At 47.3% G+C, this 12,135-nt stretch overlaps 1 protein-coding gene across 2 annotated transcripts in view; it reads left to right on the plus strand.

Moving 5' to 3' along the window:
- Positions 1–12,135, plus strand: part of CALN1 (calneuron 1) — a 109,997-nt gene that overhangs the window by 34,955 nt on the left and 62,907 nt on the right. For both annotated transcript variants that reach the window (XM_035559177.1, XM_035559178.1), the window contains exon 2: positions 4,185–4,328. In XM_035559177.1, the coding sequence (XP_035415070.1) occupies positions 4,185–4,328 (144 nt within the window). The remainder of the gene's footprint in view (positions 1–4,184; positions 4,329–12,135) is intronic.

The following is a 12,135-nucleotide window of genomic DNA, read 5'->3' on the forward strand; positions in this document are numbered from 1 at the left end:
AGTGGTGGCACGCCATCCCTGCCTTTGCCCTGTTGACTCCCAGGTGGGTGCCCTTCTGCTCCCAGCTCACACAGCACTGTGTCCTTGCTGGGCTTATTGTCCTGGCAACTCTTTCCAGCCTCTTGACACCTGGAAATTGAATTAATGTTGTGTCCACCCCCTCTCTGAGATCATTAATGAAGAAATTAATCAGGATGAAGCTGATGCTGATCCCTTCTCTCCCTTGTTCACCTGAACACTGCTCAGCATTATACATCACACACGGTCCATCAGACAGTCTGTGTCTCAGCAGTAGTGTCATTCGCTGGTGGTGTTAGATTTAATTCTGGGAGGGAGATGGTTTTGTGCTCCTAATGGTTGTTTCCTGTTGTCCAAGCATTTTTATATTGAAATCACCTTGTACTGAAGAGCAGTATTGCTGTTCCCAGGAGCCGGAGAAACTGAGGCATGGAGAAGAGCACTCAGGGGCTAGGCTGGGCTCCTTGAGAAGTAATGATACCTGGGGTCAGGCAGGAAACTGTGCTTTCTGTTTTCTAATTCTTTCTATATTTTCTCTCTTTTTTTTTTTCTCTTTACCCATTAAGATAGTTCTGTGTCAACTTCCTATATACAAGAGTAGAAGGAGATACTCTATAGTGGAGTGGGGAATAGGTATTTACTAATGCCCCAAGGGAGGAGTAATCCAGGTGTACGTGCTCAGGGCTGCTGCCATCCAGGCTGGGCTGCTGGAGCAGCATCACTATGGCACCCCATCCCCCTTCCCCTCTTGTCTTTACTCTTCCTTTAAAAGACAAAACAGGGCTTTGTTTTTCCTGATCAGAGTAAAGCATCCTCATGCAGAGCAGCTGGCAGCAGAAATGGCAGAGGTCTCAAACTTTCTCCCAAGCCCAGGCAGCATCTTTGCTGAGAGATTTACTCCATGGACCACATCCGCGCCCAGTTCTGAGCCAGGAGCATCAGTTGCTATGGTGACTTATTTGGAAAAGTCGTATGGGGAAAGTGCTGATGTATTTTTAGCTTTGGGTAATGAAATTTAACAGCTGGAAATAAAGGTGAGGACCAGCCAGGGTGCCGCAGGTTCATGGACCGTGGTTTGGGACGGCTTTTCAGCAGCACTGGCAGGGCTGTGTTTGAGGAGGATGTTCAACCCCGTGGCTCATGTGGTGAATGCGGTTCAGGGCAGTGCCTGCGAGTATGTCGGAGGAGCAGGAATCACTATAAAGAAAAGCTGATAAGGAGGTGGTGGTACATGTAAAGATAAAGAGGAGGCACTGTGAGGTCGTAGCTGCTTCGTGTACAGTGTGTTCAACCTATAAATAGCTCTTCAAATATACCTCTGCACAAGTGGTATTTATAGACTGTGTGGAAAAAAAAAAAAAAAAAGCTCCATTTGGGGTCAGGAGTTGGTGTGTGAAGGATGTTTCAGGCTTCGTCAAGAGTTCACATTTCTGGAAGGCATGGAGCAGAGCTAGAACTCTAATGTGGTTTTTTGTTTGTTTGTTTTTTTCCTCCAAACAATGTTCAAATTTTGTTGTGCTGTTAAATGCAACTTCTGAAATCAGTGTATCTGGAGAGAATGCTTGCTAAACTGAAACTCAGATATCCTACTGAGAAGCTCCTGTACAGATGTAATTTATTCATATAATTTGGATCAGTCTAACTTGTGTGTAAACTTTTCTGAAGGTAGACTCATATTTTATTTTCTAAAACACTTTCTCAGCTCCCTGCAGTATTTTTAGTTTTCATCTTCAGCTGTCAGAAGTTTATTTTAAAATTAATTGATTTCAATGTAATATTTACTGCACTTTAGCTTTCAGCACATCATATGAAAATAGATTTCACTACAGCTGGCAGTGTCTAATGGGATTTGTTCCTACTCCAAAGGTTCTCTGCATTATGTACCGATACTTCCAGCCGAGCCTGCTTTGAGCAGCCTCACCACCTTTTCATATCTCTGAGCTTACACTGCTTGGGCTGGCAGGGAGACAAAGTAGATCCAGGCAAACGTTTAAGTTTAAGGGAGCCACAGCTGATGCATACCTGCACCCAAAGTGTAGATATTGCGGATCTGGTGCAATATGCACTGAAAGTAATAGGATTTACCCTTTGTGCATCAGTGGGCTCTTTGGCTGGATTAACAATTGATCATATCTCATCCTGATAACCACAGCTATGATGAAGATTTAGCAGGACGTCGCAGAGGTGCCCTGGCCATGGCACATCACCAGGGCATTGCACGTAACAGAGAGGAGCTCACGTGAATTGGCATAGACTTTGCTAAGGCACTGGAGTCTTCAAGGGAGATGGTGAACACTGATGGGAGGTGATTTAGAAGCAGCCTTTGGATTGTAAAGTTTTAAATAAGGTGTTAGCAAACACGTCACTGAAGCAATTTCCTGGTGCTCTAGGAAGCTTCCAGCTTTTTCCCAGGAAGACCAAAGAGCATCCCTCCGTTATCCCTGGGAAACAGAGGGAGGTTATGTGGTGGACTCCGTGGCAGGATCAAGAATGTTTTCTTGTCTCTGAGGCTTAATGCCTGACCTACCCGGAGCTGGTCAGGCATTTTTCATCCAATCTGTTTTCTGGTAAAGAATACATTATTTTTTAGTTTTATTCTCCTGCAAAACCTGCTAAGGTTTCCTTCCTACTTCTCCAATGAGATGCTTTCACGTAAATGCTAAGCTCCTCTGAGCAAAGCTGCAGAGAGCCCCACATGGTGGTTTCCCACAGATCCTCATTCTCTGCTGCCTCTTGACCACCCTTCATCTCTCCCAATACGCTCTCCAGCAGTGGGATTTCCACAGCCTCTGTCTTAGCATGGGACAGGGGCTGTGCATCCCACCTGGGAGGCACAGTCTGTGGAGGGGGTGAGGACATCTCCAGGTGATAATTTGTTCCAGCATCCATGAGAGTTCACTCGTGTTTGCCCCAGGGCTGTGCAGGTTTTATTGGTGGGAGGAGTTGTGGCGGTGGCTGCTCTGCACTGATGAGCTGCTCTTTTTTGCAGGCAGCACCTGCGATAGGTAGGCGGACAATACCTTAAATAACTAATAATAAATATATCACAGCAAAGGTCATGAAGGGCTGACTGACATGTGGTTGCCAAACCAATTAATTTGTTGACTTTCTTCTCAAAGGATATAATAATAAGGCATCTTGTGTTTTCCTCTCCACAGCATGATGCAGAGACCATTTAACCAAAACTAACAAATCAGTGCCTTTTTTCCTCCCCACCTCCAGCCAAATCCTCTCAAGTAAACATGCTCCCAGCTGGCCAAAGTGTTAAAAGTGCTCTGCTTGGCATTTGCAAGTCAAAGCCACTTTATATGGGGAGCTCAGTGGTGGTCTTCAAGTTAAGAGACCTGTGAGGAGTGGGAAAGGCGCGGAGCTGTTGAGGTGGCAGGCTTGTGGGGTCCTTCACAAGGGTGTGCAAGGGGAGAGCAGATATTAAATGCTGGGGGGGGACACACCAGAATTAGGAATCAAAACAAAGTCAGATGTCAGAAGCTGAGCCAGGCTGAGGAAGAATGATGGAAGTGATTCCTTTGACACTGTCAGCATTTTATTGATCTGAGGCTGTTTATTGCTGAAACAGTTGTAAATTAGAGAGGAGCTATGAAGAGGAGGGAGAGATGGAGAACGCCCCAGTACACTTTAAAAGATGTACACCTGCATTTTTGGGGCAAAGGAGGACTCTAGCTGCAGAGCCCTGCACCTCGCAGGGGAGGCGGTTGGCACCCAACTGCTGCTGTGCACTTAGTTTTGTACGAAATGTCAGAGCCTGGTGTGACATACAGTAATTCTGTCTTGCAGGTATGCTGAGGGGCTTGGAGAAGGGCTGCTGGAGAAGCCCCTGGGGCTGGGGTGTGCAGGGGGGCTTTCCTGCAGAGCAGGATGGCTCTGGGGGCAGATGCTGCAGAAAGGAAAGGAGATCAACGTGGAATTAATACATAATTTTGCCCAGAAAACAGGTAGTGTGAGTGTTGATGCTGTTGTATATATCTATCTGCATACAATGTCAGTGTATGCACTCATGAACATATGATTACATTGACTCAAAATTTTCAAATATGCCACATTAACATTGGAAAAGGCAATATATGCTGCTGCTTTGCCCCCTATGCACAGGTACATTGACCAGGAAGTCCTCCACCATACTAACTCTTCTTCCCTCTCCATTGCAGAAATCCGTGAAGCTTTCCGGGTGCTGGACAGGGATGGGAATGGCTTTATATCCAAGCAGGAGCTGGGCATGGCGATGCGCTCGTTGGGATATATGCCCAGTGAGGTGGAGCTGGCGATTATCATGCAGCGCCTCGACATGGACGGTGAGTCCTCACTCTTTGTTCTTCTCTGTTACAAGCATGGGGTGGCTTTCCCAGTGCATTGCAGCCCATGTGTGGGGCTCAAAGAGCTCATGGTCACCAAGGAAGGTCTTGGGTGGATGCATGGTGAGGTGTTGCAGTTCACTACAGCAAGTAAAGGAAAGATGAGCACGAGCCATCCACCTCCCATACATACACTTGCCTCTCAGGCAACCCATGCAGGGGAGATAGAATCATGGAGTCATAGAATCATTGGGGTTGGAAAAGACCTCCAAGATCATCTCATCCAACCATCACCCTACCACCAATGTCACCCACTAAAAAACCACGTCCCTATGCGCCATGTCCAACCTTTCCTTGAACACCCCCAGGGACGGTGACTCCACCACCTCTCTGAGCAACCCATTCAACACCTGACTGCTCTTTCTGAGAAGAAATGTCTCCTCATTTCCAACCTGAACCTCCCCTGGTGCAAATTGAGGCCATTCCCTCTAGTCCTATCACTAGGTATCTGCGAGAAGAGGCCGACCCCCAGCTCCCCACACCTTCCTTTCAGGCAGTTGCAGAGTGCAATGAGACCTCCCCTGAGCCTCCTCTTCCCCAGACTAAACAACCCCAGTTCCCTCAGCCATTCCTCACAGGACTTGTGTTCTAGACCCTTCACCAGCTTCGTAGCCTTTCTCTGGACATGCTCCAGGGCCTCGATGTCCTTGTAGTGAGGGGCCCAAAGCTGAACACAGTACTCAAGGTGCGGCCTCACCAGCACAGAGTACAGGGGGACGATCACCTCCCTGGTCCTGCTGCCTGTACCAGTCCTGATACAAGCCAGGATGCTGTTGGCCTTCTTGGCCACCTGGGCACACTGCAGGCTCTTGTTCAGGCAAACATCAACCAGCACCCCCGGATTCTCTGCACAGCTTTCCAGCCACTCTGCCCCAAGCCTGTAGCGTTGCATGAGGTTGTTGTGGCCAAAGTGCAGGACCTGGCTCTTAGTTAGAAGAAGAAAAAGCAGCTTTGCCAACCTTTCTCTGCGAAGTTGCAAATGTTCTTTTGCAAGACCATTGCAAACTTTCTGTGCTTGTTCCTGGGCAGCACCTGGCCCAGTGATGCTTCCTGGGATATGACCTGGGCACCCAACCAAGCAGCACGGTCCTGTGGCCTCACTGCTTCTTGCAAGTAAAAGATGCTGTGGATGGGAGCTGTGCTGTGTCATAATGAAGTGTTGCTGGGTTTTGAAAGAGAAGTTTAGAAGGGTGGAATAATTTTGAACAAAGTCCTGCTGTGAGAGCTCCTCAAACGATTACTAAGAGGTAATAAAAGAAACAGAACCCACCATTAACAGGAGCTGAGAAATGCAGCATCAGGACGCTGGAGCCGGGGGGGACTTTTTAACTGCTGCAAAGCTACAGTCAGAGCTGATCGCAATGAGCGGGCTGTCTTTAAAATGTCCTTGGTCAGAGCAGAAAGGAAAGCCTTCCTGGTGCAAGGAGGCTGGGCTGCAAATCCAGCCTCCTCCCTCCCTTCTACAGGCAGATGTAGCAGGGTGGAAACACTGAGGAAAGGTAAATGAAATAATGCCAAAGGAAGGCACGCTGGATGCAGACCTGGTCTGAGGGGTAATGTGCGGCATGCTGATGTGACACTGGCATCCTCAGGAGACCGCTGAAGAGCAGAGCCCATGGGAGGTGGTGTCAGCTCCAACCTCCCTGGAGACATCCAAATTGAATACCCCTGTGAGATGCAGGGTACAACTGTATTCATCAGGCAGAGGAAGGGTGACAACCTCCTCGAGGGTGTTTAGAGGATCTCCTAGGCAGGGAGAGCAAATAATGCACAACCTGGCGGATGGAGATGATCAGTTGTTGAAGTGATCTCATTCCTGAAAGAAAAGACCAAAAAAAAAATCCATCACTTTTAAAAGCATTTTCTCCAGAAATTATTGTTTGCACCTTGTTATGTTCTGGCCTTTCCTAGCAGACCAGGTGATTTCTCTTTAGACTTTGCAAAGGCCAGACTCGGTGTGGTGCCAATTCATGGGGTCTTTTACTAAAACTCTGTGCTTTTTTGGAAAGAGTGCTGTGGAGTTGGCTGCCAGTTCTGATTCATCTCCAGTTATTCCCCGACTCTCGGTCTCACAGACTTGAGACTTTGGCACTCCTCCTTGTACACTCCTAGTGTGCAGGGACCTGTAAGCCGAGAGGTGGAGTTAAAATGTAGAGAAAGGGGCTGCAGATGGAAGGTGTTAAATTACTGTTGGAGGTCTTTCAGAAAGCTCAGTGTGTTTTCTGCCAAGATGGGGAGTGATCTTCCATCTTCCAGCTCAACGGTTACTACAGCTCCAAAGGTTCAGTCCAGGGGTGCTGGGTCCTGTTCTGGGTCCCGTGTCTCAGCTGCCTGCTGTTGCAGTGATTTGGGCAGGACATTTGGGGATGGGACCAAGTCTGTGAAATGTGGAGGTCAAATGGGCCAGACACTAAAACAAGACTGGGTAATGGGAAATTCCTTAGGCACTGAGCAAATAGGGGAATATTATGTGCAAGATTTACCTTGCCTGCAAATTGAATTAATGCTATACAGCTTGAATTAGTATTACGTAGCTTATGGCTACTTCTCCAATGGATTGTCTCGGAATGTTGTCTTGTCATATCCAGACTTTTTTTTCCATGTTTTAGCTTGAAATACACAGTGAGAATCAGCAATAGCTTCCTCCTTCCCCTCCCACTGTGTGTGAACATCATTCAGTAGCAGGGCTTGGATCCAGTGAGCTCCGGGGGGTGTCATGCGTGCCCTGCACTCCCAGGGACAGCCTTACCCCGCGTCCTGTATACTCCTCCTGGGGGCTGCTGAATTTTTCCAAGGCTTTGGCACAGCACTGGGTGGGTGGGGAGATCGGCTGGATGAAAGGCCCCACTCAAGGATGAGTCCCCAAGGCCAGGAAAGCCAGGGGAGAGGCGGTGATCCTCCTGCACATCCTCATGCACCTGACATAAATGCTGATGTTACGGCAGGTAGCGTGGCCAGACAGACGCTTCCCCACACAAGGCTGCTGCCAGTGTCTGCTAATAATGAGGTAATACAATTGGCAGTGGTTTGTATTTAATCTGAACCAGCCTGAACAGACCTAGTGCAAACATATGGTTTTCGTCAGAAATTACCTTGGGAGTACATTCGCGTTGCAGGATGGCAGAGTATCTGCTGTGGCTTATTTAACTGATGGGCTTCTAATAATGAGCAATTGGAGCTGGCCTGAATTTGGTTTTCATTGCTTACTGTTTTCTGTGGGGATAAGGAGGGAGGCTCAGACATCTGGGTCAGGCTGCGGGGTGACCATCAGACCATCAAGGTGCAGGAGCTGCATGGCCTCACTGGGCTGGACCAAACGTGTTGCACTGTATGCTGGAGTGCTTTTGTGGTTGTGCATAAGCTAATATGACATGAACATTCGGCATCTGTATGTCACCAGCCAGAAAGGATCTCACTGAGCTCGATAAATAATGCAGGGCTGAGTTCCAGAGCTGCCCAACGACAGCAGCTTCTGGGGCTGCAGCGCGCAGCTCTTCAGTAGCGCACAGAGAAGCTCAGATCAGAGCAGAAATGAAGGTGCATTTCATAATTCATTGCATTTGAAGGCAAAATTTGGTTGGTTAGGAAATGCTGCTTGAACCTGAGTGAAAATGGCAATTGCTCTGCTTGGATCTTGCTAAGAATGCCTTCAGAGATGTCTCAGGGCTTTTAATGCCTCCATGAAGGTGACGAGCACTGCTGTAACCTTCCCATCACAGATGTCACCCCAGCAGCCTCTCACTCTGCCTCTCACCAGGGCACCACTGTGTTACTGGCATGGAGGGATCGCCTTCACAGGTTGCCTTGATGCCAAGGCGCTGCTTGCAGTGTTCCCCTTCAGTCTGTTATTCTCCCTAGAGGTTTCTTGTTTTATGTCCTGACCAAGCCAGATCTGTCTTTCCTCAAGGGAGCAAATCCTGCTCTCCGTGCAGTGATACGTGCAGCAAAGCACAAACCATGTTCCCCCAGAAGCCTCCTGACAGCAGCTGAAACCAAAAGGGAAGTTTGTCAGGCCTCTGATTACCAGCCCTTTGTCTTTGTGTCATGAATTATTCACTTTGGCCACCACTTAAAGATATCTTTTTCTAAATTGTATTTTGTTTCATTATGATTGGCTACATCCCTACTATACTCACTGTATTCTTCAGATGGAAAATAAGCCTTTTGTTTCCTTCTTCTTCTGCTCCTCCCTTTTCTTCTCAGCTTTGAGTGGGGGACAGGTGGGAGCATCCTCTCTTTCCCCAGGAAAATTTTAAGAGCCACGTCAAATCCCAAGGGATAATTTAATTTCAAATATTGCAGGTTCCATTAAACACGGATGTGGTGATGTTGCAGACATGCCGGGCTGTGTCTCAGCCCTGGCAGTGACATGGTGGAAATGATAGTAATGAGTGGATTTGCCCACGGGGAATGTCAGTGGGGTGATGCTAATGATGCTCAAGAGCTTTCAAATGTCCCCCAGGGCCCAGAGCAGCAGGAGGGGACTCCTGCCCATCGGGATTATGGGGATGAGGGTTGGCCTATGGAGAAGGTTGGGTTCGATGCCATGGCACAGCAAGGCTGCCACAGGGCTGGGGGAGAGGGAGAGAAGTTCAGCCAAGAAACCATAGGATGGGTGTTACTGTGGGTTGGGGCTGGCAAAAAAAAAAACAATATGCATTTTCCCATGTGCGTGCAATTACAAACTCACAGCAAATCCTATGATAAGAAACAGCAGGGATGGTGGTTGAATATTCCCAAGAGGCTAACTACATGGATGCACACCAACTTGGCTTTTTTTACCCCAATAGCCGGGGTAAGTTTGTGCTGCTGGGGCAGGAGATGTTTCATCCGTGCGCTGCAGCAGGTGATGAGCAGTAGGAGCCTGCGGCAGCATGGGGCAAGCCCTTGGCCTGCAAAGGCTCAGCCTCCCAGCTGCATCTGGCCTCGCAGCACAGCTTCCGTATTGCTACTGAATATCTAATTCTTGACCAGCCTCACTGGAGGAAGGCAGGCACCAGAGGCCAGAGTATGCAATGCATTTCCTAAAAACGCCTTCTCCACCCTATTTTCCAACTCCCCGTGGTGTTCTGCAAGGTGTGCTTCAGGCAGCTGGAGAGGACGGCAGCTGCCACTGGGGAAAATAGTATAGCTGGCATAAAAACTGAATTAGGGAGAAAAATGAGAATATACTTGGAATATTTCAAGGTCTCTAGAGAAAGCTTATAAATCATCAGAAATACCCTTCTGTGAACTACTGGAAGAGGCTGTGGCATTGCTGTGATGGGGGAGATTAAGTACCAAAATAGAAAAGAAGGCAAAGAGTTTTTTAATGCAAAAATGCCTCTGTTTGGGAAGGAAGGGGAGGAATAGTGTTTCCATCGCTCCGAGCATGATTCATGTTAGACCAAAGCTTTGCTTACATCTTAGAAGAGGTGGTGCATGACTGTTTGCCAGCAGAAGGTTGTTCAGTATAGGTGGGCACCTCTCCAGCATGTTGTGCCTTATGGGGACATATTGTCTGCTTTTTTTGTCTGGAAATAGAGGCCAGATTTTACCTTAGTTTATACCCTTGATTTGCTTCATCCTTAGACATAATTAGGTATTACATGAATGTAAACATTGCAGACTATGAGAGGTGCATATATTTCTGTCTGCAATCTGGAGAATGACCTGAAATGATCTGTCAGTTTGTGGAAAGTAAAATATTTTATATATTTATTTGCTGGCAAAGGAATTTTTTTTTTTTGTAAATTCTTCCAATTGGCAGTAATGCTAATAAAAATGCAGAGAAATGGCACATTAAATGTGTTGCCTTATCCGGGATGCCTACTCTTTAAGCAGACATTAGCAATAAAATAGATTAATGTGTGACTTAAGTGTCAAACTGTTTCGTTACAACATCAGACACTTTTATCTGAGGAATAAAATAAGCACTCAACGTACTAATTAGAGGAGCAGCTGGTTTTCAGTGTCCTGGAAAAATAACTTCAGGCTAACACACGACTGGAAAAAAAAAAATCCAGTGTGTCAAATTGTTTGTTATTGTACAAACAGGAAATACTTTGATCAAGCAAAAGACAAGCTGGCTCCATCAGTGTACAAGCAAGCTACCTGTTACCTCTTCATCACAATATGTGACACATCAGCAGTAACAGTGACAATACAGCACTCCTTGTGGCATCCTACCGAGCAATTAAAATGAAAAGAAATCCCAAATTCAAATTCTGAATATTCCCAAGCTGCTTTTTGAAGGCTCTTTGTGGACCAAGAAATTCTAGAGGGGGGAAAAAGATAAAAAAGCTATACATGGTGACCCTGGCAAAGCAGTTTCCGAAGGAAGGCAGCTCTCCTGGATGGCAGGTCTGAGCTGCAGCCAGCTTTGGGCAGCCCCGTGGCTGCAGTGGGAGCTGCAATTTTGTTGCTCTCCTGTGCTTTGCCTGCTGCTGCGGTGCATGCTGACACTTGCCGTCATCCCCTTTGGGAAGGGAATAAACTACACCAACCTAACTGGGAGGCATCAAGGGATGGTGTCAGAATACTAGCAACCTCCCTAAAAGTTCTCCGAGCTGTTGTGTCACTGTTGCTCTGGTTTGGCTGCCCTCGCTTCTCTGTGCCAGGGAAGGGACAACAAGACTGGGTGCTCCCTCAGCTCCACGCGCTGGATGGTGATGCAGGGGTGGGGACAACTGAAGGGCCTGAACAGGGAGAACTGGAGAGAAAACAAATCTCTCTTCATTTTTAAATGAATGCTGAACTTTCCCCTGCAGCCTGCAGGAGGGGTGATGGTTTGCTTTTTGATGTTATGTGGACAAATGTTTGCTTGTCTGGAAGATCAGCTAGCACTGCCCTGTGTGGGACAATGATGGCATGCTCAAGCTGCAAAGGCTAAAAACATTCTTCTCTCTCTTTCTTTTACGTCTTCCTCTCCTCTTCCCCTTCTAGCCCCCCATTTTCTTGCCATGGATAATTCATTGTGTTTAAACATTTCAGTGTGAAACTGGAGAACGACTCAGGCTGTTTGTGGTAAACCAGAAACAATTTCCATGTTTAAGATGCAAAATTAATAGAGAAAGAATGGACAGGTTGTTGCAGACTTTGGGCTTGTCCTCTGTACTCAGAAGCCTGTGATTTTTGTGGATGAGAAATGATCTAGCAGCCTTTCTGTGTGCTCGTCCTTTAATGTGTGCTGCTGAGCTGGGAGACTTGGTGGGTGAGATGTATTTGATGAGACTTATCTTTATTTACAGAGGCCACTTTCTCCATGTCTGCTCTGATTTGTAAAATGGAGATTATCACATTATGTGTTCTCACTGCAAAGAATGAAGAGAAATTATTGTTGCTGGTGAAGCTAGTCAGATTTGCAGCTCAGTACCGGGAAGAGGTTCATAAGTAATATCAAAATCTGTCTTCGACGCAGTGCATGCGTATGCTACAAGGAGCACACGCGTTCCTCTGTTTTAACAAGCCTGTGATTCGTTACCGGCCGTCTTGAAGTTGTGCGGAGCTGTCTGATAGCTGCCGTGATGCACGCAGAGATCGCCTGGTGAGCAAAACTAATTAAAGTCTGGTGTAGACAGGATGTGATTTTGCTCCTCTTGATCCACTTGGCAAAGGGATTGACTGGTTACAGCTTGCAGGATGCAGGAGCCTTTGCAGTTCTGCAAAGACCTGAGAAGGGAGCCCTTGTGGCCCTACTTCGGTGTGCCTTTTCATGGGGAGAAGGTCCTGGAGGGGGAAAGAGCAGGGTGGGGGACACAGCAGGGCA

This window comes from Cygnus atratus, chromosome 20 (genome assembly GCF_013377495.2).
Source record: "Cygnus atratus isolate AKBS03 ecotype Queensland, Australia chromosome 20, CAtr_DNAZoo_HiC_assembly, whole genome shotgun sequence".
NCBI classification, from domain to species: Eukaryota; Metazoa; Chordata; class Aves; order Anseriformes; family Anatidae; genus Cygnus; species Cygnus atratus.